The sequence below is a fragment of the Fonsecaea erecta genome, assembly GCF_001651985.1.
Source record: "Fonsecaea erecta strain CBS 125763 chromosome Unknown Scaff13, whole genome shotgun sequence".
In the NCBI taxonomy this organism is placed as follows: domain Eukaryota; kingdom Fungi; phylum Ascomycota; class Eurotiomycetes; order Chaetothyriales; family Herpotrichiellaceae; genus Fonsecaea; species Fonsecaea erecta.
In genome coordinates this window covers 525,554-551,044 of record NW_017387256.1, presented here as the reverse complement: position 1 = coordinate 551,044, position 25,491 = coordinate 525,554, and the positions used below count along the sequence as shown (strand labels likewise).

The 25,491-nt window shown below is 54.4% G+C and overlaps 6 protein-coding genes across 6 annotated transcripts; 2 read left to right on the top strand and 4 right to left on the bottom strand.

Moving 5' to 3' along the window:
- Positions 1-2,450: 2,450 nt before the first annotated feature.
- AYL99_11093 (hypothetical protein) lies at positions 2,451-3,707 on the top strand (the record flags this gene model as incomplete). Its single annotated transcript, XM_018842599.1, has 1 exon — positions 2,451-3,707. The coding sequence occupies one exon, from the start codon at positions 2,451-2,453 to the stop codon at positions 3,705-3,707; it is 1,257 nt and encodes a 418-aa protein (XP_018688012.1).
- Positions 3,708-11,747: 8,040 nt separating this feature from the next.
- Positions 11,748-13,005, bottom strand: AYL99_11092 (hypothetical protein; the record flags this gene model as incomplete). Its single annotated transcript, XM_018842598.1, has 3 exons — positions 11,748-12,474; positions 12,534-12,829; positions 12,907-13,005. 3 exons carry the CDS (start codon positions 13,003-13,005, stop codon positions 11,748-11,750), a joined length of 1,122 nt encoding a protein of 373 aa, XP_018688011.1.
- A 376-nt stretch (positions 13,006-13,381) lies between these two features.
- AYL99_11091 (deoxyuridine 5'-triphosphate nucleotidohydrolase) lies at positions 13,382-13,984 on the top strand (the record flags this gene model as incomplete). The annotated part of the gene is made up of 1 exon (XM_018842597.1): positions 13,382-13,984. The coding sequence occupies one exon, from the start codon at positions 13,382-13,384 to the stop codon at positions 13,982-13,984; it is 603 nt and encodes a 200-aa protein (XP_018688010.1).
- A 339-nt stretch (positions 13,985-14,323) lies between these two features.
- AYL99_11090 (pyridoxal kinase) lies at positions 14,324-15,334 on the bottom strand (the record flags this gene model as incomplete). The annotated part of the gene is made up of 1 exon (XM_018842596.1): positions 14,324-15,334. One exon carries the CDS (start codon positions 15,332-15,334, stop codon positions 14,324-14,326), a length of 1,011 nt encoding a protein of 336 aa, XP_018688009.1.
- Positions 15,335-17,177: 1,843 nt separating this feature from the next.
- On the bottom strand, positions 17,178-20,824 carry AYL99_11089 (proliferating cell nuclear antigen (pcna); the record flags this gene model as incomplete). The annotated part of the gene is made up of 8 exons (XM_018842595.1): positions 17,178-17,195; positions 17,264-17,553; positions 17,608-18,037; positions 18,094-18,134; positions 19,860-19,876; positions 19,928-20,061; positions 20,151-20,449; positions 20,515-20,824. 8 exons carry the CDS (start codon positions 20,822-20,824, stop codon positions 17,178-17,180), a joined length of 1,539 nt encoding a protein of 512 aa, XP_018688008.1.
- Positions 20,825-23,523: 2,699 nt separating this feature from the next.
- On the bottom strand, positions 23,524-25,363 carry AYL99_11088 (hypothetical protein; the record flags this gene model as incomplete). The annotated part of the gene is made up of 2 exons (XM_018842594.1): positions 23,524-24,670; positions 24,732-25,363. 2 exons carry the CDS (start codon positions 25,361-25,363, stop codon positions 23,524-23,526), a joined length of 1,779 nt encoding a protein of 592 aa, XP_018688007.1.
- Positions 25,364-25,491: the final 128 nt, after the last annotated feature.

The following is a 25,491-nucleotide window of genomic DNA, read 5'->3' as shown; positions in this document are numbered from 1 at the left end:
TAGCGCCTCTTCTACTATACGATGCCACCCTGAAACGGGTATACGTCGAAGGATCGGCGGTCGCAGATTGTCGCAAGAAGCATCAATGTTCAGAGCTATCCTCAAACCGTCTAGGTTCGCGAGGGCCAAACAGAGTATGCGAGCAACGCTCGGACAACGAGCCTCGGACCCGAGCGTAGACTTTTGGAGATCTACACCGGGACCGTCTCCCTGAGATACCTGTTTGGGGTATTACTGTGAGTCTCAGAAAGTCGTTCGTCATAGCAGGAGACACTCGACCACACATAACCGGTCACATCTGTCCCCAGTTGTGATCACAGTGTGCATTGCTCGAACAAGGAAGTATATGCTTTATATGGCGGTTGTGGCTGGCCTGAACTAAAGGGGGGAATACCACCACAAGAAAGTCTTACCCCGGATCATAGATGCGATATACTGGAACTTGCCACCGGGAGCACCATCTGTCAGTCCAGGCAACACAAGAGTCGGGCTTGCTACCATCGAATACTACTCCGCCTCAGCTACTGTGCGGCAGAGCCCCTGTTGACATATCAGCCCGTGCTGATCACCCACGTTGACGGACCACGCAGCCCGTCGCTAAGCACCACAGTTGCAAATATGGTCCAGGGGCCCCACGACTGGTATAGGTCGCCAATCTGATTGGATTCGCGGGCGGGTGTCGATTTGCAATCTCTGGGGCACTATCACCGGGTCTCCGCTGACAAACTGTTGGCATTTAACTCTCGAGCCAGTGAGTCAGAAACCCACGTTGAGAGACCATCTGGCGAGAGCTGACCGGATGAAGGGTGTGGGCACGCCGACAAAGGACGATCACGGGCGGAGACAAAGGAACACGCACAGATGTCTCCGAGCTGCGCATCTGTACACGGCACGGCACAACTAAGTCCGAGTGACGCTCATACCCGTTCGGTCGGTCAAGGGAAAAATGACTCGTACTTTTTATTTCTCCAACTACTTGCTCAGCTCGTCGATCTGCCAGGCTTGGAAAGGGGGCTCGGGAACCCCAAGTTAGAACACTCCACGGGTAGCATGCAACCCTAGCCATGCCGGCGTACGACAAAACATGGGCAACAAAGGAATACCCGCCGGACGAACGTCGCAAAAAAGTAAACGAGCAGCAAAGCTCTGTAGTCGGGGTGCACAGCGGCCAATGCCCCCAGTCCAGACTGGCATGGCAATACAGGCCAGCCCAAAAGTGCCCGAGTCGACAGACAGCTAATAGGTACGGTTGGTACCTGGTCGCCTTCCCGGCCACGCCACTGTAACCTGTGGCCAGGGCGTTTCTTTGTTTGTTATTCCCGTATCTCTCCTGATCAACAACAACAACAAAGCAACGGTGAACGGGCCAAAACTGAACAAAAAGCGGCAGTAATCATTGGTGGTCTGTTTTGTGTCTGACCCTACCCAGTGGTTTTTCACCCTTTGGGTGCAGGTCCCCCCCAAGGCGGTCATCAAGTCTCACCTCCAAGAAAGCCCTTAGTGGCCACCCCTAAACCACCCAGGGGGGCGGTGACTTGACTTGGGAGGGGGGAACAGGGCAGCGAGCGAGGGGGTCCTTTTGGCACCGTGGCCTGGAGGAACGGGCAACAAAGACGAGAAAAAGAGGCACCAAAAGAGTCAGAGACTAGCAAACGAGGGGGCTCCACCGGGTGTCGCCCAGGTATTGGTATGCTTCAATACGGGTGTGCGGTGAGATGATCAGCAAAGCAGCTGGCGCCTCCGCCGGTATCAGCGTCTGCATGCGTAACGGCCTACCGGTACGAGTTCGTCGCGCCTCTCCACCCTTCGTTTCAATTTCCCTTTCGTCTTTTTCCGCCTTACACCCACTTGATGGGCTGGAGATCAGAGTGTGGCTCAATCCCTGGCCGCTTCGGCCGCTGGGACCCGCCTTTTCCCAAGCCTCTCAAGCATTATCTCCCATCATCCCATGCAACTACGACCGCGTCGACGATCTACCTCCCCCCCTCCCCTGGGTCCCTGGGTGCTGGGTCCTGGGATGGGGGATGCTGTCAGCAATGAGAGACCGGGGTCGATTCTAGCCCTACGAGGATTTGCCTTTTTGCCCTAAGCCCGTGATGGTCGAGCGAAAGGCAGCTTGTGCTCGGCCCTGCTTGGTCCTACTATTCATATGTGCATGTTCGCCCCATGGGTTTGGGAGGTTGAGCTTTCTATGTTTTGAAACTTGCCAGCAGCTCGAACGGCCCTGACAAACTCTATGACCCCATGGGAATGTGGCATCTCGCAGAAGAAGCTCACTCCCAAGATATATATGCAAACCGCCAGCACCATTACGAATACTCCTACTACGATCACCACCACCACTACCACTACCACCACCACTACTGCTGCTCCGACCGAACCAGCCGCCGCCCGGGTTCCCAAATTAACACCAAAAATCAGCAAGAGGAAGATAGTGCTTGCTGCACGCCATGGCCGTTGAGACCCAGGACGCCATCTTCTCCATGACCCCCCCGCCCAGCGAATTCGACGAATTCGACAAAAGCGCCTTGCTGACTTGCTCACCTTCCCTCCCCGGCCTCTGCTACCCTTCGCCGGCTCCTTCGAGTCGAGGGCATAATCCGTCCGTGTCATCAGAGTCTATATACATGCTTCCAGGCATGTCAATGTCCGACTCCCAAGGTCACGATCTACATCAGATATCTTTCGACGACACCTCGTCAGACTCTACCACCTCTTTCTTTCCTGTACCGCCTGTCGCCGACTTCAATACCTCTTCTACATCTGCTGCTGCTACTTCCTCGTCGTCACTCACACCCAACTCCTACACCATGTATGAACAGAACCAGTGGTTTCCGTACTCCAACTATCCCCAGCCCACCCCGCTGCTGCCTTACGACCCGACCTCGTCGACACACTTCCCTACCTTCAGTCACCATCACCACCACCCCCCTTCTGCACATGTAATTCCTCCTACACCTCAGGACATCCAACCTTCGTCACATTTCGACTTCAACCAAGTTCCCAGCTCACGGGGCATCCCGTCGACTCACCACCTGGCGGCCTCACCCGTCTTCTCACAAGTCTCCCACCCGAGTTCTCAAAGTCATCGGGGCAGCGTCTCATCCATGTCACGGTCGTGTAGCCCTATTTCGTCGCTGAGCAGAGGAGGCCACCACTCCGACTCACTTCGCCCAGCCCTCCGCTCCAACTCCACCTCGTCCAACACCTCTCTTCACGCCTATGGCATCCCGGTTACCGAACCACCAACGTCGGTCATGGTGACATCCCTGCACCCTTCGTCGCCATCCGGACTCAGTGGTGGCGTCGCTCAATCGTGGCGCTGTGCTTACCCCGGCTGCACGTCGCGTGCCACCTTCACTCGCGGCTGCGATCTCCGGAAACACTACAACCGACACAGTAAGCATCTCTTCTGCCGGGTCGATGGCTGCCCTCAGAGCGAGGCTGCCGCCGCGGCGCGCGCCAAGTCAGCCGACCAGCCGCTCACCGGCGGCTTTTCCAGCAAGAAGGACCGCGCCCGCCACGAGGCCAAGCACAACCCGGGCATCAAGTGCGAATGGCGCGGACCCGAAGGTGAGGAGTGCGGTCGGGTTTTCTCTCGCATGGACAACATGAAGGACCACGTCCGACGGATTCACAATAAAGGTCAACAACAACAACAGCACACTGGCAGCCCAAAGATCAAGTCGGAAATGAGAGGGCATTGATCTGTTGATCTGCGCTGAAAAACGGGCTGATGGTCCCCTGGGGATCTTCACCATGACCTCAGTGCGACGCTCAGGTCGCCAGGGCATGCAGTACCTACACTTGAGGCTATTGATTGTCGGCTGCAAAGAAACCACCACCACTGCTTGTCGTCTCTTTCTCCAGGAGAGAATTGGGCAGGAAGAGGCTCACCAAAACGGACGCAAGGAGGAAAAGAAGAGAGAGGGACGGGGAAAAAGGAGAAGGGCAAGAAAGGAAAAAACTTGCTGCCTCCGTGAATCGAGGGATCGGGAAAAATCCCCCCTCCTCCTGCTGCTGCAGATGCTGCTGCTACTACTACTAAATGGATCATTGATGTTTTCTCCTCAGAGAACCTGAAATTTTTCTTCGCATTCCTCGGTCTGTCTCTCTCGAAAAAGGTCTTGACGAGTCTTTTTTTCTTCTCTCATTTTCTCATGTCCTCCATTTTGAAAGAACCTCTTGTTTGTTTTTCTCCTGGGAATCTACACCGGCAGTGAAAAGGACAAGGAGGAGGAGGAGAAGCGCTCGCTTCGTCGTTATTACGTTGGCCTACTATACGGGGCTCTGGTGCTCGATTTACGTGTGTGTATAACCTTCCTTGGTTCGGGTTGAAATTTGAAATGACGGGCTGGGATGGGAGGCAAAAGGAAGTTGGTTGAATGGAAACTATTCTTTCTTTGGGCTGGACAAGGCCTCACTGAGTGTCTCATATAATGCGTTATGGTTTTGTGGCCTTTCCTTTCAAAGAAAAAAAAAAGAAAGAAAGAAATGGGTTCGCTCGATACGTGCTTTCTTTTTCAATTTCTCGCTCTTTCGTGCAGAGGAAGAGTGTATCTCTGCAAAGCCGTCTGTCTGTCTGTCGATCCCTCCCTCTCCCCCTATCTCTTGTTCTTTCTTTCCTCCTTTCCTGTCTCTTGGTGCAAGGCTCCCTCATCCTTCTATCGGTTCCCTCACGTCTTTGTTTGCTGCCAATGAAACCGTGACAGAAGGAATGGACGGAGAAAGGCATGCCACATACATGCATAGAGTAGATCAACACGAAGGAATATGAGGCAACAAGGAATGAATGAATGCATGCATGAAGGAAGGTATCATCCATCAACGAATCGAATCCGAGATCCGAGGATCCTTCGTGCTCCCTGCCCCATGGTCCCCCCCCCAGCTGCGACCACACCCAAAAAAAATTAAAAGGAAAAGGTGTACGTAGTGACGGGAAACAGAAGAAAGATGCGAGAAGCTTTCCAGAGAGACTCTGCTGGTAGGGTTATGCATAGACTGCATGAGATACAAAGAGAGACAGACAGACAGGCTGCGTTTGCTGCCTGCCTGCATTACGCATTACGCATTACACATTACACCATTACATATCATCACAAATGGCCAATTTCACAGCCTCCTGCATCCATCCTCCATCCTCCCTCCGGAATCCCACACACGTTGCATGGTTGCATATTGCGTGTTGTATCTCGAATCTTGTATCACACATCTCAGATGGGCTGCATTCGCCTGCACCTACACCTACAGTGGCACTGACACTTGCACGTGCACGTGGCGGGCCAGCTGGTCGCATCAGTAATAAATGACTCGAAGACAGTAGCATGACTTTTGTCCGTCGATGGTGTGTGGCGACATTGGCATAATCCAATACTTCATAACTCAGGTGCATGAGAGAGATACCTACAAACAAACCATGCATACCATGACCTTGGAGAGATCCTAACACGCGCATTTCCATCGATCCATCCATTCACCTTTCCATCTCCCCCTCTGTGCCTCGACGCTCTCATCACTCTCGTACTCGTGTCCAGACACATACGCTCCCACAGACCACCTTCCCACCTCGATCGAACCCCTTCCAAACGCCGGCATGTATCTAGAACAGGGACTAGACTAATAGAGGAGATGAGATGACCAGACCCGCCGCCACAGCAACGTCCGAGTTCGGTACATACGACTCATTACCAAACTGAATACCACAGCCAAGTCCGAATGCTCACGCCTGCAGACCCAGCAAAGCCTCAGCCTCATATCATTGATTGAATGGGGCAAGATGCCCAGGGCTTGTTGGTCGGCTTTTACCTCATCCTGAATGGGGCTCCATTGAGTCCTTAGTCTCTGCTTACCTTCTTGTTTTTTTGGGTTTTGACCGATCGACTGGCACCCAACCGGCTTGGCTTGGTTGCTTACATACATGCTCACTTGGTTCTAGTACGCGGTGACAGTTGTTGGTTGTACCTACAAGCCCACCTACCTACCAAGAGGGGGGTTTTGTGTGTGTACCTGCGTATTTCCTTACCAATCCTATAACCCTGAACCTGACCTGACACCAGCAACGCCCCAAAACCACGGCCCACACCGGAATATGCTTTTTCTCCTCCCCTCCGCTCTTCCTCACTCTCTTCTCTCTGGACGCGTGGTGATGGTGCGGGAGATGCGTGCGAATTGGGGGCCAGAGATCGGTCGGACGGTCGGCCGGCCGGGCGAGCGCACGGATGGGTAAGCAGACACGATGCGATCGACATGTTGATTATTTGGATATAGAAACTATACGTACGTATAAACAGATGGGTCCCTTGGGAGGACGGATTAGTGAATAGATGTCTGTGGCTCGAGTCTTGAGCATACGAGGCAATGCGCAATGGGCTATGACAATGGCAATCCAAACAAGCGAGAGACATCTTTCGGACCCGCTGGGCAGAAAATGATGATGGATCATCTGATAATCGCAAACAGGGTCGGGCCATCAACGATGTTCGATCACGGTCGTCCTGCTTCCTTTCCCCTTTCACTTTACAACGAAGGGACTCCACGAGTTCCGATATCGTATTCCCAAACCGACATTTGAACGACGGAGACCGATCAAATCAGGAAGGGGGTAAGTTAGGATAAGATACGATTGGAGGACCGGATTGGACGAGAGTGACAGGGACACTGAGTGCTAGACAGACAGAACAACTCCTGCGCCAAAACCCATCCCCCATGCCCATTCCCATTCCACACCCAAACACGTTGCACCTGCTCTCCTGGGCATAGGAGCATGGCAGTGGCAGTGTTCAATGTCCAGAGGCGGCGACACCGGCGCTGCTGGCTTCTGGTAGGCCATTGCTCACTGCCCATTATTACTCATTGTGCTTATTGTGCTTAACTAGCGCATTTGTTCATTTTAGCCGGGGCCCTTTCTAGCTGCTAACACGACGACGACACGGATACGGGCATGAGATAATAATTACGACCTCGCGAGTTCCATACCAGATCTGGTAGGGCAGGCACAGCAGGTACCTACGTACGAAGTAGTCGTCATAGCCCGGTAGTGGGACCTTGCTTGCATCGCGCTCCGTCTGTCCATCTCTTCCCCCTGCATGAGACGAGACGAGACGGCAGGGGGAACAGTGGCTACAATATTTTAACGTAAGGTACATACATCGGAGAAACAATCAATCAGGAGGTCGGAAAGAGGGAATAGAAGAGGAGAAAAAGAAAGAGGAAGAAGCGGCAGACAGGGGGTTGGGAGGTTGGGGTGGCCATGGACGTGGGTTTTCGTCGTCGACTTCCTCCTGTTCTAGAACCATAAAACGAATAACAGACGGACACGAGCAGCAGGGGAGAAAGGAAGGAAGGAAGGAATGGGCGGGGTCCAGGGCCTAGGAACTGGGGATGGGTGCCTGTTATCGCGTGGGCTGGACAGACAGACATAGAACGTACAGATATAGCACATAGCACATGATAGTAAGTAACAGTGTCCGTCTGTCTGACACGAGGAGACGAGACGAGACGAGACAAGTGATGCCTCCCCCAATAACAATCGCCGCATGGGATGTAACAAAATACAGTATCAGTGGTGAGGAGGAGACAGGCAACGCAAAGCAGAGCAAAGCAAAGCAAAGCGCTTCCGGTCCGCAAGCAAGCATAGCCTCGGACCATGCGTTGCTGCTTTACATGTATATGTAGCTTGCGTACAGCTTGCAGCAGCGGCAGTCAGCATCATCATCATCATCATGATCTAGTTCCCAGGACAAGCCACCGCGCAACTTCCCAAAAAAGATTACGGGGCGCATGAGCCGGGGGGAGGGGGCTATTACTCTCCCTCGATCGCATGCTTTTGTGCTGTTCTGTACTGTGATAACTATACTCCTTATGTACTGACTGGACATATGTCGCTCGCTGTCTGTTAAAAAGCAACATGCTCGTTCCCAGCCAAGCAAGCAAGCAAGTAAACGAAGGAAGGAAGGAAGGAAGGAAAGAACTTTTGTTCGAAGGGATGACCACATGCAGATGGCGTCCACACACACACACACACACACCCACACGCACGCACGCACGCACGCACGCGCACACACATATTCACACACACGCGCGCGCGTACACACACACCGGTTACTATTAGAGATACAGACACACCACCACCCAACCTTTGGGGGTCTTTTGATGCGCTCAATTGGTGCTTTTCATTGGAGTCTTGCCTTCAGCCCTGCTGCAAGGCACGAGTAGCAGGACCCCCCTGTCGGACAGAAGTGATGATAACCCTGACTGAGTACTGTATGTGTAGTAATAGTGGCTTTTCTTGGGCGAGACGGGACAGAAGGACACAAGCAGCAGAGCAGAGAGGTAGATGTCTTGTTCAGCTGCAGGCAGGGCTCCACATGTTTGGTTAGCGAGCTACAAGGTAACAGGGTAGCTCCATGGGTATCCTGGAAATTTGAAACAAAAGTCCCATGCTTCGTGTCCAGAGATTGGAACAAAAGTCTCAAACCGAGAGACCCTCATCCGCCTGCCAGCCTGGCAATGTGTATTGGGCAATATGCTGCGCCATTGAACGATTCCGTACCATACTCGTCCTTACGTCCACCCCCAACGAATGGGTTGAAACGGGCCCGGCCTAGCTGGGCACGCGTTGGCGAGGATGGGGGCCAAGTTCCATCGGAAGGCGGAAGCTTTCATAAGCAGGGAGTTGCGGTAGACCGTACACATCTAGCCCGATGAGACGTAGACTGCGAGCAGCGGTGGGCCAACCCACACACCTCCACACCAGGACCAGGGTCAGGGTTGAAACGGCTCGAAGGCTAACCCTCTGTCTGGGTACGCCGAGATCCACTCCAACGCGGCACGAATGATAGGTCCCTGTCTCGGGAGAACCTCAACCGCGGTGACGACGCCTGGCTCTTGACCGTAACTTGACGAAAGCTGCGAATACGATCGACCCGACCAGCACATTGCAGGAAGCCCCTCATTGGCAACTGGGACGGGGAGTTTCTGTACACGGTTGTGCAACGTCTGCACTACTGCGTCTGTAGGCAACACCCCCTCCTCTCCAGTGCTACTACTCCTAGGCATTCATCCGTCAGCCCTGTGCGGAGGCTCTTGAAAGAGGGCATAGTTCCCAGTCTTGAGCCGGTTGGGTTCCTGACTAAGCCAGTCAGCACGATCGTCCACCGCCATGTTTGGCGGAGATAGACGTTCTGGGGTCCTTCTTCCGAGCGATTCGTCTGACCACACAAGAAAATAAATACCAGGACGACGAATAAATGCCAGGGCCGGCGGAATTCATTCCTCATCGAGCTCCAGACGCCCCCCTAACCGCGTGCAACCGGTGTGCCAGGTTTGACGCAAGCTGCCTGCAACCGACGACGACTCTCCACGCAATCATTGTCTGACAAACGCTTGAACGACGGTGACGGCGTGAGATACCAGAGATGGATAAGGCGGGGATAAGGGGGTGACGTTACATCGCTATCGCCATCTGCCATCATGGGGAGCTTGGGCATCCAAAAGGACAAAACTCGACTGGACATGTCCTTGTGCCCTAGCAGCTTGGCCACGAGGCACCATGAGTAGCAGCTGCCCAGTCCAATTCGGTCGAATTCGGTCCCGGTCAGGACGAGTTTGTTGTTTCCCACAGTCGGCGTTGCTCGTCAGAACCTTCGACAAATCATCGGGCTGATCGTTTTCTGACCAGGGGCCCTCTCTGAGGTGAGGAGGAGAGCTTGTGGCGGAAGGGAAATTTCTGCTCTGGAACTCAAACTCTCAGTAACAGCAACACATCCAACATGGTATTTTCCCCTTCGTGCCCACCACCGCCATGGTGACCAAGTAGCTACTAGCTACAGAGCTAGCCAGTCAGCTAGCGTAGATGGGCTTTTGCAAACACCCAAATCAAAATAAAAAAAATTGGATCGTAAGCTTCCCGGGCCCAGTTTCATCACGGCGCCACAGTTTGCATACCAGCCGTTTTGGGTACCGGCCTCGTCGTCCATGATTTGACCGCAGATTAGCGCTGGGTGCTGTGGGCTGTCGGCTCGGAGAAAGAGATGAAGGCTTCCGGCCCCCAACGGTCTCGGTCGTAAATGCTTGTCCACCCAGAGGTTGAGCCCGCATGGTGGCGTGGTCAGGTCTCCAGAGCCTATCTCACGGAGAAGACTGCGCTAGCAGCAACTCGAATACGAAAGCGCGGCAAGATTTGCTGAGACCGATGCCGAGCTGGAGCCGGACGATGGGCTCCCCTGGCATACGGCGTAGCGTATGTACCGCATACTCATAACCTCTTTGCCTGGTAGGGTCGACTCTAACGTCTGCCCACCTCAAGCTCCCATGAAGTGGCTCAGTCTGCTTGAGGATCCGACCGAGTCATGACATAAAAGTGGCCAGAGACCGACGACAGAATCTCACACATCAGAGTGTACATACGCGCTCAGCGGACTGGAGAGAGGACACTGCGAGCGGACACACTGCGCTCGCCGTCGCAAGGCTAAGCAGCCCAGCCCTATGGAGAATTGATGGATTCATGCCTTCGAGTGCGAAGTCATCCCCGAGGAGGCTCTGGAACCCCTTCGACGCTGATGCTGTTGTTGATTTGTGTGATTAGATGAGTCCAGCCACTGCAAGAATGGTGATCAATTCGCCGGTTCAGCTGGAATTTACCGACGGTGTGGTGCTTTTCTAGTCAGGGGAACGCCAGCTTGCCGGTGAGCACTATTACCTGCGTGTCCGGAATACGGAGTAGGAGAAACTCCTCCTCCACCTCTCCTCTCCTCCTCTCCTGATGACACTGCCGACGGTGGGTGTGGCTAGGGAAGGCAACCTGCTCGTCGCCAGTTATGAATAATAGAAAATGATGAACGGGAAGATTCCATGGCCCTTTTCGCTCGCTCGCATGTTTCGCTTGCTTATGTTACCGAGTTGGTGGGGAGTGGGTGCGTGGGTGCGTGTGTGCGAGACTTTAACAGGCTACCGAGACCACGGCGACGGGGACGGGGACAAGGGAGAGCCGTGGCCGAACACGCTGACGACGATGAATTGGGACAACGTCGACGGCCTGGTATTCGCTGGGAATCCATCCAGGCGCCATCGGGGGCCCGACGGCTATTCTTTTTTTTTTTTGTTTCGTCTCTCCCTCTCTCTTTCTTTCCCTCCACCTTCTCCTTTCGAGATGCCTGCCTGAGCCTGACATAGGCTTATGCTTTTCCCAGCACGCGGCTCTTCCTTCGGCTGCATCAATCATCCTCGCTTACCGCATGCAGGTTCCTGTTTTTATCGTTCCCTGCAACGCGAGATCCCGACCGAGTTCGAGTGAGCAGGGGGCGTAAAGCCCGGTGGGTTGTGGGGCCCGACTCGCTGGCTGGAACAAGAAGAGCGAAGGAGAGAGGAAAGGGAGACAACCGTGTCAGCAGTAATACAAAGAATGGATCTTTTTGGGTTGCGGCTTTTCTGGCTTGTGAAAAATACCCCGGACGGCTAAGTAATCAGGGAGGAAGATGCAAACTCTCGGTCACACAGCATTACTTGAGATGGAAGAGGGCAAGACGACAAAGGAAAGGCGCTCGAGTCATCCTGGAACGAGGAAAATCCTCGTCATCTTTTTGCGGCCGCTGGTGGTTGTTCACGGTGTTTGATGTTTACGATGATCAAGGAAGGCAAGCTGTACAATTTTCCCACCCTTGTTCAATATCGACCACCATGGCATCTATGGGACCTGCCTCTCCAGGGCACGAATCTGACCATCCGTCTCTCCCTCCCTCTCTCTCTCTCTATAGCTTCGCCTTCTTCCCTGCTGAGTTCTCTTGCAGCTTCTTCACCAAGCTGTAAGCCCACTCTCCGTACAGGGGCATCTGCGCCCCATAGTTTTTCGCAGTCATGCCGCTGGCCTGCCGGCGGGCGTACCTGGCTGCGATACCCTGCATGATGATAGCCCCTCGGAATCCTCCAAAGGCAGTGCCCCAAGCCAGCTCGTTGGCGGGGTCATATCCTGACGCCTCTGCGTACCATCGCACCACCTGATCTAACGTGGGAAGTCCTGGAGTCACCCCATCCTTGAAGGCTTCGGTCTCGCCCTCCTGGGCGTGCGCCGTTCCTAGATTTCGCCCGACCCAGCTCCACGGCGCCGTCAGATTGACGAGATCCGACAGCGGGTGACCAATGGTGGCCATCTCCCAGTCCAGGATGCCAATGACTCGAGGCTCGGTCTTGTGGAACACCAGATTGTCAATCTTGTAGTCGCCGTGGATCAGCGTGACGCGGTCTTTGGGCTGGGTCGACTTTTGCTTGAAGAACGCCACCATGTCGTCGAAATGTGGTATGTCCCCCACCGGCTTCTTGGTGTCGACGTCCACCGATTCCGCCTGCACCTTGGACAGTGTCCCGAATGTCTTCAGTTGGCGGTCGTAGAAGTTCCCGTGGCGGCCAAAGTCGGAGAGTCCAACCTTCTTGAAATCGACCCGATGAAACTTTGCAAGTGTCCGAATGGCATCGTGCCACCTACACAGAATATTAGCAATGACCGACATCTCCCAGGTATCTGTCTGGCATCCACTTACATTTCTCTTCGTTCTTCAGGACTGAACCCCGGGAAGTGCGGCTCCGTCACCATGCGGCCGTCCAAGAACTCCATGATGTAAAACGCTGTCCCGATGACATTGTCGTCTTGACACAGACAGTATACTTTGGGCACGGGCACGTCCGTTTGACCCAGGGCGTTGATGATCTTGTACTCTCGGTCGACCTGGTGGGCGGTTTTGGAGAGCAATTGACCGGGCGGCCGCTTGCGCATGACATATTTGGTGCCCTTCGAGTCGGTGATCTGGTATGTAGGGTTCGATTGACCAAAGCCGAACTTCGCATAGGGTGTTAACACCGACACACACACAGAGAGAGAGAAAGAGGAGGGGGGACCCCTCGGGGGGGACGTACCTGCTTCAGCTCGAGCGGCGTCTTGATCTCAGGGACATTGCTGTCGATGTAGCGCTCCAGAGAGGCCAGGTCGATCGGCTGCCGTACTGGCCCTGCCATGGCGGTCGTCTGTCTAGCTGCTGTGGTTGTCACAAGGGGACCGACAGACAAGAGGTACACCAGAGCTCATATCTCAGACCATCACACACCCGCAGGAAAGTCGGCGGGTTTTGCTCAATGTCGTGCGTCGTGCGCAGTCCCGGCCGAGGCGATTGTTAACCTCGGTTTCTTTGGGGAGAAGCCGCCGGATTTGGCCTATCCATTGGGGGGTGTTTGTAGTCTGACGTAGCGGAATTACTACGGCGGCGCAGCGAGCCAGTTTTTCCGAAGCGCAAAACGCGCCCGTTCACGCGTCGAGGGGCTTCACCGCCCCTAAATTGTCTGCGATACATGATATTAATTGAACCTCATCGAACAATCTCTCAATAGTCAAACAATGACCAGGACATCAACTCCTCCTCCTCCTCCACCCACCGAAACCAACAACCCAGACCACTTGCCTCCTTCCCTGCCCAACTCTCCGCTCCCCAAACGTCTCAAGTCTGACACTACGTCCACGATGTCTTCAACAACCGCAAACGGCACCACCGCCGTGCCCAAGCTCTCGTCCACGTCCCAGCCGCCCCTCCTGATCAAGAAGCTGTCCGCCGACGCTTCCACTCCGACACGCGGCTCGGCCTTTGCCGCCGGATACGACCTTTACGCCGCGAAACCCACGACGATCCCGGCGCGGGGCAAGGCGCTCGTCTCGACGGACCTCTCGATCGCCACGCCCGAGGGCACGTACGGCCGCATCGCGCCGCGCTCGGGCCTGGCCGCGAAGCACTTCATCGACACGGGCGCGGGCGTCATCGACGCCGACTACCGCGGCGAGGTCAAGGTGCTGCTGTTCAACCACGGCGAGGCCGACTTCCCTGTCAACAAGGGCGACCGCATCGCTCAGCTGGTCTTGGAGCGCATATACACGCCGGAAATCGTCGAGGTCGAGGATCTCGAGGAGAGCGTGCGCGGCGCAGGCGGCTTTGGAAGTACCGGCTGAGCTTGTTCCCACGGGCTGGCTCAACCTCTTGTTTGATAGCGCGGGAATGGGTTGATTAATCACTTCTGGGGGACCATGGCACAGGCAAGGCAAGGCAAGGCAAGGCAAGGCAAGGCAAGGCAATAGAGCAGACGAAAAAAGGGGTTCACGTGGTGTTATGTGCAATCGGTAGCTATCTGCCTGATGGATGCAAGGAAAAAGGGATAGACCCGGTGGCAGACACACAATGGCCAACGTCCGGGCAGCAGCAACACGACGATCGTCTCTAGATGTATCAGATCTCTCTCCCCCTCCCTCTCTCTTCCCTTTTCTGCGTTTCAGGCCGGTTTGTCCATTCACTTACACCTGCAACGCCTGGGCCTTGTACCGGCCTTCCGGACGGATCAGATCCTGTGCGTTCCTCACCACCCGCACCTCGGCCGCCTTGTTCTCGGCCAGAAACTTCCTCTTGCTCTCGCTCACGGTCTCGCCCTCGCCCTCGACGCCGCCCACGCTGGCGCCGGGACTTCTCCCGAACTTGCTCATCTCCTCGTCCCGCGCCACCATCGTCTTCTCCAGGATCATGTGCATGCTGTCCAGCACCTTCTCCGTAGCCTTGGCGAGCGGGAGGTCGACCGGCGGTACGTCGTCGTTGGGCATCCACGAAGGTCGGTCCAGCAGGTTCATCTCCGCGCAGGCCTCGCGCAACCTCGCCACCATCAGCGCCGCGAACATGTCCCCTGTCCCGCTGAAGTAGCAATCCAGCACGGGCACCTCGACCTTGAAGAGCCTTGCACTGCCGTCTTGCCTCCTCGTGCTGCCCACGACGGCCAGCGACGCATCTCCCTCGGTACCCTCGGTACCCTCGGCATTCCCTCCGTCAGGGACCCTCACGCTCGTCACCACCACGTGCCGCGTGCCGTACACAGCATGCAGCGTCCTCACCGCGTTGGCCACCCCGCTCAAGCTCGAAATGGACGCCCCGCTGAGAAGTTCCGCCTCGAACTGGTTCGGCAGGATCAGGTCCGCTTCTTTGATGAGCTGCTTGTACGCCGGGACGATATCCTCGCTGACGTACAAATGGCCCTGGTCGCCCATCACCGGGTCCAGAACCCAGAAAAATCCCCCGGGATGAACGGCCGAGCGGTACCGGAGGTCGCGGGCGATGGTGCCAATGGTGTCGACAACTTCGGCCGAGGGCGAATAGCCCGACAGCAGGACGTCAAAGTCCGTCAGGTAAGATTGGCGAAGACCATCGTACAACTCGCGAATCTCGGCGGCGGGCGTCCTCCGGCCCTTGAACTGACGATAACCTGTGTGGTTGCCTTCGAAGGGGCAGGAAAAAAAGATTCTGGTCAGGCCACGGGTCATATCACAAGGGAGCGAATAGAGAGGGGTGTGCATAATATCATATTTCGGACGGGTGAGGCGGGTGTTGTTTCGCATAGCTAGGATAATCTATTGCAGGTGTAGAGGCGCGGACAGGAGCAACAGGAGCGAACGGAACATGAACTCACTGAAATGCACGGTATTGATGGCTCCGACGTCACATCCAAGCACTTGCAGCACAAAGGTGGCCATCGTGTTACCGACATACCTGAATAGAACGGACAACCGAGAAACCGTCAGTCGCCAGCTTCCACTAGAGCATCACCCTCTTCATCCTCGTGGTCTGGTCACCATCCCGGCGGCCGTGATCATGACTCCGACACCCGAGGTGGTCCCTTCACAGTAAAGAAAGAAGGAAGAGAGGGCCGGAAACAGAGAAGAAGTTCTTCGCACCGACTCCAGACTCACCCATAGACGACCTTGGCGGGATTGTCGAGTCAGCTCAATGCACCCCATCAAGTCCGAATTCTGGGAAGAACCTAGCTAGCCAGGCAGATATATCTCTTCAAGAAAGATTCCCAATGCGGAAGAAAGGCGAGGATAAAATCTCAAGGCAGCGGTTCACATACATGGCTGGCGATCGCCAGAACTTTTGTTTCTGGCATCGACATTTCCCGGGACGTCATTGTTGCATCTTACTCGCGTGAGGCGTGAGGCTGTCGCGGTAGTAGGGTGTGAGTACCTGGGGAAGAGTGTTTCGAAGAAGACCGTCAATCAACGGGACGGACGGACGGGACGACCTGTAGTTCGGGTGAGGACGGCGCCAGAGCGCAGAAAGAGAGAGGGAGAGAGAACACGAGGGAGGAAGTCTTGTTGTTCCCGTGGAGTCTATTGGGTAAGTCGAAATGGTGAAACCACTGGTTAGTGTACAAAGAGACCACGAGGCATAGGTAGTTGTTGTCGTCGTCGAGGACGTAGGTATGTATGTATGTATGTGTATTATTATGAGAAGGTGAAGGAAATATGACGACACACACACACGTCCTCCAATCCAATGGATGAGACCCCGATAAGGACAAGGGACCTGATAAGAAAATGAGTTAACTAGTAATACTAACACAATATGACTGTACCTGGCGACGACACAATTACCCATCAATAACTCGGTCGGTACTCAAGTACATGATCAGTTCAGAGAGGAAAAAGACCTACTTCGTCTTCCAACTGCCCTTCATCGTCCCGTTGGCTGGAGCAATTGGTTGCATTTCCATAGAGCGATCGCAGTACTCCGTACATAACTTGTCGATGTTGTATGGGCCTGTAGAACATCAAAAAAGCCACCAGCCCAGTGACCAGGTATTATTATCCTTGGGGGACTTTGTTGCACATTGCTCAAAGCCGAAATACACCCCGGGCCACGGAAAGATAGATTACGAGTCGATGATCTGACCAGGATGTCAGGAAGCTTTGGGGATGGGCCAGAGCCATAGTTCCTTCGGTGTCTGAGTGGGAGACGATGCCCTTTTCCAAAGACCGTAGGGCCAGACGCCGGTCTAAAACCCACGAAAAAGTGATCACACGAGAAGACGAGTTTTGATGAGAATTGGGAGGATTCCCCAAAGTTGTGCGTGTTGTGTTTTGTATGCAAGTGGGAGGCGGGCCAACTCATCATGCATCCTGCTCGTACCTAAATAAGACTCGAAACACCAGCCAGCCGGGCATTGTGTCGTTGATCATGTGTGGGAATCCGCAACAGCCACCCCTACCACCTCGCATCGCCGCCACCGCTGCCGCCATTGACCGCATCACGTCATCGTAAATCTGTGGGCTCCATACAAAAGCATTTGCCGTCGTCGGTCGGTCGTCCGAAGCCATCATACCTCGTTCACTCATCATCACCAATCTGTCATCGCACGAGTCAATATACCGGGGGCCTGTCGCGTACGGGATTCGTGCCGGAAGAGAACGTACCTTGGGCGCGAGATAGAACCGCAAATAGCTACTCCCGGACAGGGTGTATTCCACCAAAAGTGGTACCTCCTGCGAGAGGCAGAGTTTGACCTTTGTCGAGAGACTGCTTGCTTTGCAGAAGTTGACCAGGTATTTGAGCGAAAATGTCAGCGAGACGGGTTCACTCAGCGCGATCTTGACTTCTTGATCCGGCTTGTCCACCGAGGAGTTCTGGCGGATGGTGACGCTGCCGCTGCCGATGTCGCCTTGACACGAGAAGCGGACGCCATCCTTGCTGGCTTCGATCGATACTGCAGCAACGTCAGCCTGGGATTGGCTTTTCTCTTCTCATGATCCCAACGTACCTGACTCTGACATGGCAATCAGATCGCGGCAAATGCGCTGGAATTCAGCACTCGGCATCTCGATCGTCGCTGAGTACTCTGTGTCGGGGATTCCCAGATGCTCTTGGTCAATGTCCATCAGCTTGATATCGTATTCGCTGATACGGTCCGTGTCGCTGCTCTCGAACACGAGATTCACAACGTCCGGCGAGTCTTCAGCCTTGATGGTGAGGATGTCTTCGTTCTGGGCGGCACGGATGACTTTCGTCAAGGAGTTGAGGTTGATACCGAGGGCGATGTTGCGGTCGCATCGGTAGGGGGAGAACATCTCTGCTTTGAGCATCATGGAGACGAGGGCGACGTGGGAGTTGTCCATGGCCTGGAGGGCGATGCCGGAGTCATTGCAGTCAAAGTTGCAGTCTTGGACGAGGTCTTTGATAGCATCCACGACCTGTGCAGCCTTTTAGAAACCGGTCTTGAAGTAGAGATCGGGGGGAGGAGCAGTACCTTCTTTAGCATCGCTGCCTGTTCAAGACGTGCTTCCAACACTGCGACCGCCATTAGCCCATGTTCTCTCTTTGCAAGCCAGTCATATTCCTGGTTCTCACTCTTTGCAATTGTTTTTATCCTTTACCCTTCTCGTGGGAAATAGAGTCTTTCAGATATCTAGAATGTGGAATGTTGGGCAGGAAGGCAGAAGGACACAGACGATAACATGGCCGCAATGGACGGGGTGGTCAATCTGAATTTCGATATTGGCAAAGACACGGGTCGCGCAGCGCGTTTGACGCTAACCTCCTTGGGAAATCCACTTTACGCAGGGCTCTTGGCGCTACAGGCACGTGATATCCCGCCCTGCCGAAGTAACCCCCTTTGGGATCACGCACCGAATGCTTCTCTCACTATTTTTTAATTCTCTTTTTTTTTCAAACCCCGAAGGAAAAGCCGTAGCCGCCGAGCTTGTGTCCTACTGCTCACTGTACTGCGTCATCGTGAGCACTCGACGGCAGGTGAGAGGCATTTTGATTGTCGCCCTGATTATCGAGTGCTGCGGGTCCCTCCCCTCGAGAAGAAGGGAAACCAGTCTTCCTCTCTACATTCTGTGACCGAGTCCAACCCTGTGCAGACAAGATGCGCATGACGCTTCGGATGCAGATCGCTTGTGGGCATTGAAAATCGGTGAAAATCTCAACTGGGGCTCGTCTATGACGTCCGAAGCTCTCACAGACAGCCACTGACATTAGGACCCATCCGGTCTTCTCATCCTCATTACACATCCGACCAAGTCCTCCACATTACCTGTCACGTGGTGGTGACGCCCTGCTATCCATACAAAGGTAAGAAAGGCAGCAAAGCCGGCCCCGTGCCAGGCTCAGCCTCGTGAGCTAAGACCGAACTTAGACCTCGCAAGTTTGCCACCCAGCACCCGGCCGATCTGAACGCGGGCTTCAACATTCAACATCAGAGAACCGAGGACCCAAATATATCCCACTCCTCTTTACAGTATTTTTTCCCTTTTCAGCAAAAAGTTATCGTCCGTTGGGATAGTCCATCCCCCCGCCAGGTGCTGATGCCATGCCCGGTACCCAAGTGTCAATTCCCTAACTACTCGAGATGCTCCGGCTTGTTATCCCCATAGGGAGTAGTTCATTACCGCCACCGTTACACTAGATGTGCGGAAACTTCTCAGCCATGTCCCACGGAACCGCATGCTAGGGAGAAGCACTTTTCTCTAGGCTTTACTGATGGCCCAAGCACGATGGAGCCTAATGCGTGGCGACATGCGACCCGGATCCCGGGGTTTCATCTCTGACACGACGTGGCCTAAAGCACGATCTGCAATTGCGTGGCCCTGTCGAGCAGCGAGGGAGGTCTGTGACAGAGCCTGCGCCGAGGGGTGCGAAACCAGTGAAAGCGCCAGAGATTCGAGGTCAGCACGGGCAGAGATGCAAGGCAAGGGTGTCCCTGGAGCCTTGCAGGTCGTTTAGCCTGATTGGTCAAGGAGAACCTGAGGAAAGGTAGGGAAATTTTTCCCGTAGCATCCAAACAACCGATGAGGCAATCGGCCAATGGCTGTGGCTTTCTGGTTACAAGGTACACACGTACAGCAGAAGGTGTGAGAAAAAGAAGAAGAAAGAAAAAAAAAATTCAAACGAATATCATGTGCGCTAGCGCTTGGGTTGCCTGCAACCTTGGTCCCGTGTTCCCCTTCATGTCATCGTCGCGTCAGAAAGGCTTCAAGCCGCAACTGCAAGGTCAATCCACCAACCGACCAAAATCATCGAGGTAGCTATGTAGCAGTTAGTCGGAGAACGTCACACATGACACAACTCCCACGTACCTCTGTAGGTAAGCCGATAAGCGAAACCCGGGGATCTGTGTTGCTCGCCGCAGGTACCGTATGGCTCTGTGAAAGTACTGCTCGTTCTGATGCGAATATGAAACGTTGCCAAGACTCATGTTCGCTTCGGCGGCCTGCAATAACTTCAAGTCAGTCGTTCAAGGTCCAATTTGGCATGTGGAGACCGGTCGGATATATGGACCAAGGAGGAAATCGTCCTGACCTCTGAGAGCAGCTCCCCTGCGAGCTGTCCATCCCTTTCGGCCACGTCGACAGCCCTAGAGAAATAGTCGACCGCCGGAATGAGCATTCCGCGTGCTTCCACATAATCAGCCGTGTGTGCTCGTGCGTCGGCTTCGGCAGTTGCCCGTTCTGCATCCCTGGACTCTTCAGCCGTGGTATACGACAGTCTCTCGCTTAGGCTCTGAGGCCGGCCGCTGCTGCCACTGGAGGAGCTTCCTTCGGTGCGATGGATTCGTGCGAGAACGCTCTGAGATCGAGCTAGCCACGCTTGACCCAGTCCTGGAATTAGGTAAGTCGACGTTTGAGAGACGGGAGAGATTGGTAAGCTGTGCCTGTTGACTAACCCCTGAGCGCAGAAAGATCTTCGGCGTTTCTCTGCAGCAACAACAACCACTGGTTCACACACCACTCCGCGATATCGGGGACCCCAGCCCCTTCTGCGTCATGATAAGCCAGGCTTTGCAACGACGCAATGACGAATGTGCGGTCTGTATTCCTGTTAGGCATCTGCACGAACCCTGTCGACTCCAGCGTTGCGATGGCCGTGCGCGCAATGTGTAGCCGTTGCTCCCAGGATTCTGGGGCTGAAGGATTCGTGTCTGCAATGCGCCTGACCTCCCGGATGGCTCCTTCGATTCGCGCTTCCTCAGCCATATTGAGTCCATCCAGCCCGAACGGCTGGCGTGACATGTTTCCGATGTCGACCGGGAACCCGGCAAAAGAGATTGTCGGACTGGTTAGACAAGGTCTCTACCCTCCGTTTCGAAAATGCTGCGAGGGGTAGGTATAAATGTTGTCACGCTTCGGCATATCAAGCCCTTCCAGAAGGGTTTTAAAAAAGGGGGGAGGAAAGCTTCCGAAAACTCCTGGAATGTGAGATGTTGAAATAGACCCCCAGCCACACAGCACCTCGAGGCCACTATATACCGAGAGGGCAGTTGCGATGAGATGTGGCTGTAGACATTTGCAGGCGAAAGTGATGAATGGAGAGAGGAAGGGCGTGACCAGTAGACGAATCACAACCGTATTTGCAAGTTCTTAGACGATACTTACATGTGCAGAAGGGAATCTTGATGCGTTTCGAGCCACCGCCAGGCTATAATAACAATTCTATAGGACCACGAGGTCAAAACCCTGCACGTTGGCGTGTGGCAAAGGCGCTCTCTTCCAACCAAGGGCCCAAGGGGGGGCAACGTCGGACTGGAGATATATCCCCAAACACCCAGGGCTGACGGGGGGTGGGAACGAGACGGTCCATTAGGACGATCGTCACAGAGATCCAGAAAGAGGTAAGTCTTCCTCGGGAGGGAAAGAGAGGCTCGGACTTGCCTGCAGCCACAATGCGACATTCTCCAAAAGAACTTTGCCTAACATCTGTGGCAAAGGACCAGGGCGGGTTGGACATGGGTCTAGCGAGCAACGCATGGCGACGGGATCGATTACAGTATCACTTCTCCTAGATGTCCTATTGCTGTTTTGAGAACCGTGAGCGGTGCCCGAGGATTGCATAGCACGGCGACTTGTCGACAAGGAGGCCGTAATTTCGCCGTTGCCATCGAAGACGTTCGTCCAGGACTGCTACAGGTCGCAAAGCCTGAAATTGAGAGAGAACGAGGTATTGGAGCACGGGAATGGACAGGGCTCGGTGGGGGCCGGCTGACCGGATTTGAAAAGGACACCGGGGGGTGGCAGAGCGAGGGTTTGGGTTTATTCATTCGGAGGGACGAGGTTTGCGACGGAGAGCGCCAATATGAGGCCTTTTGATTCATCTTTGAGGACAGGCTGTGAGGAGATGACGAACGAGTGCGGTTGTTGGAAGAGATGTGAGGGAGACTGGAGGGTATTTCGGTGGAAGTAGGAAAGGCTAGTATACTAGGCTGACTGCGCCAAGGCATCGTGCGGGAAGCGAGGAAGGAATCGCAATGCGCCAATATCGCACCCACACCCACACAACACAAACACAATACATCATCCCGTCGTTCCTGAGCCCGTTTACCGCATCTCCAAGTCCATCTCCGAGATTCGATTCGAAAAGTGACGAGACCCGAAAGACGAGGAAGAGAAAAACAACGCAGCCACGACGCTGATGAGGCTATACTCACTCGTACAGAAGACACTGCATCAATGTACAATAATACACGAACAACTCTCTGGTGCCAACTCGCCACCACCACCTCCACCTCCACCTCCACCACGACGGCGGACCAGAATTATCCTGGTCTATACTCAAATACTGGCCATATCGATAAGATACAAAGACTCTTGTACAATGCAAGGAGTTAGTTACGTGGACTCTCTCAACCTAAACAGGTCGCTGTCACCACCCCTCCTCCCTACATACGGTATTTCATTGTGGCTGCCAGGATAAGATCAGGAAATAACGCAACAAAGCATGACTGGCTTCTTGGCCGCAACTGGGCTGGCGTCGGTGCCGGACACAGTCAGTTCCCGCTCCCTGTGGCTCAGGCGCTCAGACCCAACCAGAAGCCTCCAAGCTACCCATAGGTCCAGGCGCTGCTCGCTGCTCGCTCTCTCCACGCAAGGCGCGGCAACAACAGGGGGCAATGAACCAGTCAGAAAGGGAACGACATTGTGTCCCTCGTGGCCCCTCCGGCATCTTCGCAGATCCGAGTTCGCTTTCCCGCATCGTCACTGGGGGGTTCCATATTCCCTCCCGGCCGAGGGATTCTAGCGAGGGCTCTGCAGCAATTACTAAACGTCATGCAGTTCTCGAAGCATCGTCAGGACGCAGCATTGTACTTTGTACCGAGTTCGTTTTGGTACGAGTGTTTTTTTTTAAATATCAGGTACCACCGCCCTCCTTGAATATGGCCTCATACATACACTATCAACCATCACAGGCCGGCCACCACCACCACTACTTTACAAAGGAGAAACATGTGTAAATCTTCTGGTCTCACCATCAATTCCTTCCTTCTTGTTCGACCTTCCTCATGGTCACACACCGCGCTCCCAGCTCTCCGTGGAGCTAGCTGATCCTGAGACCATCTCCCCCCCAAGTCGCCGGCTCTCTCATTCGACATCTATCATCTGGGAACGTGCGTCTAACTGCCAAAAACACACAATATCTCCAACCGAAATGTGACCTTGTTGCCTCGGTAGATGAGCCTGAACCCCCTTTTGGTTGTTTGCAAACGCCCGATTTTTCTCCAGTGAAAGCAATCCAGCCACACCTGGCGCGTGGCCGAGAAACATCGCCCAAAACTCCCTGCATGTGCTTCATGAAATATTTTTCGTCAACTGTGAAACAAGGCAAGTCTCGATTCCAAATCACCCCGACCCCGGACCAGGGGAAACCGACGTGCAGGCGGACGAGCCCGCCCCGGGGTGGGTTATATCGAAGTGATGCGCGTATCGGACCTGGCCAGAGGGCGGTGTTTGATGACCATCTGCAGTTCGCGCAGCATATTGGTCGTGTTTTCGGCGTGCTCCTGAAAGGTCGCCCGCTTCCTCCGGTCCTCTTGAAGTTTGTTGAGCTTCTCTTCGCGGCTCATTGGCGCCCAAGACATTCGCTTGCGTGGCAAGGCCACCGCTTCAAACACTTCTTCGTCCAATCCCACTCCATCAGACGAGCTACGTTCGTCGCCACTCAGCAGCCTTAGCGCTTCGGCCGGCCCTCCATCCACCACCGTCAGCCCACCCAGGCTGCTAGGAGATGGCGACGCCGGTGATCGCATGCCGCTGGACGCTCTGGAGAAACGATGATCAGATTCGGTCCCAACGTTGAGGAACATGGTGTTTCGCCCCTTTTCCCATTCGACTAGGGCGTTTCGAATCTCAGCCCCGAGGTGTTCGTAGTGTCCAGTGATGGCCATGCTGAGGGAGGAATCATCCTTTGACTTTAGGGCGTTGATCTCTTCCCTCAAAAGATGGACTTTGGCATTCAAGGATCGGATAGCGTTGGCCACCGCCTCGAATCGGCGTATCTGGGCCTTAGTGTGTCGTTTTTGCGGCGTAATGGCGTCCATGCTCCGTTCAGCTGCTGAGTCGGCCTCGTCCGACACGGTGTCCGGCCCGTCCTCGCCATACTCTTCGTGCACGACAGCAGTGTGGAGTTGTTGGCTTGCGTGGGTCAGTGCACCGTCTAGACCTTCCAACACGTGACAGATCAGCCGCCACTGGCGGACATTGTACCAGGTGGATCCAGAGTGAAGGGCCAACAGATCACAAAGGAAGACTTTTCTTGCAATGAGATGGAGTCGGAAAAGGAAGCGAAGTTCTTTCAGAGAGTCCCGGGTTTCGAGGGGGGAGTCGTTCGCCAACGCCACGGCGTCGGTGTAATCCTGCATCGAGACCTCGTATATGTCATGGTACCTCTTCAGGTCGAGGTCCCTCACAAATGGTTGGACGGCATTGTGGGCTTCGACGCATCGTACGACACTGGCCGTCAAGGTGACTCCGAGAGTGGCCCGTAGATCCCGACAGCGACTGGGTGAGTTTTTGTCTTCCAGTCGACTGACTGGGGGCAACGGGTGGCTTCTGCATATGTGTGTCAGCAAAATAAAGCGAATTAGGATATCGCCTCAACCCAAGGACCTACATTTCATAACCACGAGAGACCACCTCGACCTCTTGAATGAAACGAAGCGCCTCAGCTGCAATACTATCGTAATTATGTGAGTTCGCCACGACATTTCCCAACGTCGACCCTGCCGTCTGCCGCACAAATTCAAGATATTGGCGCCGAGCGAAGTAGAAAAGAACCAGAACTCCCCCCAAAATTACCGACAAGTATATGCATATTTCTGACCAAGTTGAATGATATGACCGAGACGTGCTGAACCCCCGCTGGAACAGATGTAGAGACCATGCGATTAAAAAGGAAATTGCGGCTGTTATACAAGCACCCCGGACCGAGAGAGTACGCGGAGTGAAAGGTTGATCATTCTGGAGAAGGTGTCGTCTCGGCTTCGGTTCGTCCGCCAGAAGTTGGGAGGCGACTATCACGTAACGAAACCGCTCGAGAAACTGTTCGTTTGCGACATCGGTCACAGAGACGGCAGTTTGACGGATGCTGCGTAATTGCTCGCGGAGTTTGGGCAGGCCTCGAGGGGCGTAGGTTTGTCGAGCGCAAGAGGGAGGAGGTGAGGAGGGTTCGGTGGCTTCGAAGGGAATGGCGTCTCCTTCCAAATATTCTGCTATGGGCGAGTCATTATAGATTAGAGCTTCCATGACATTGTCGGCGGATGTGTGGGCGTAAGAGAGGAGCAAGAAGAGGGAGCTGAAACGGTACAAACGTGGCTAGGAGAACATGAGGCAGGAGAATGTAAAAGCGCGTTGCGGTGGGAATGATGTGGACG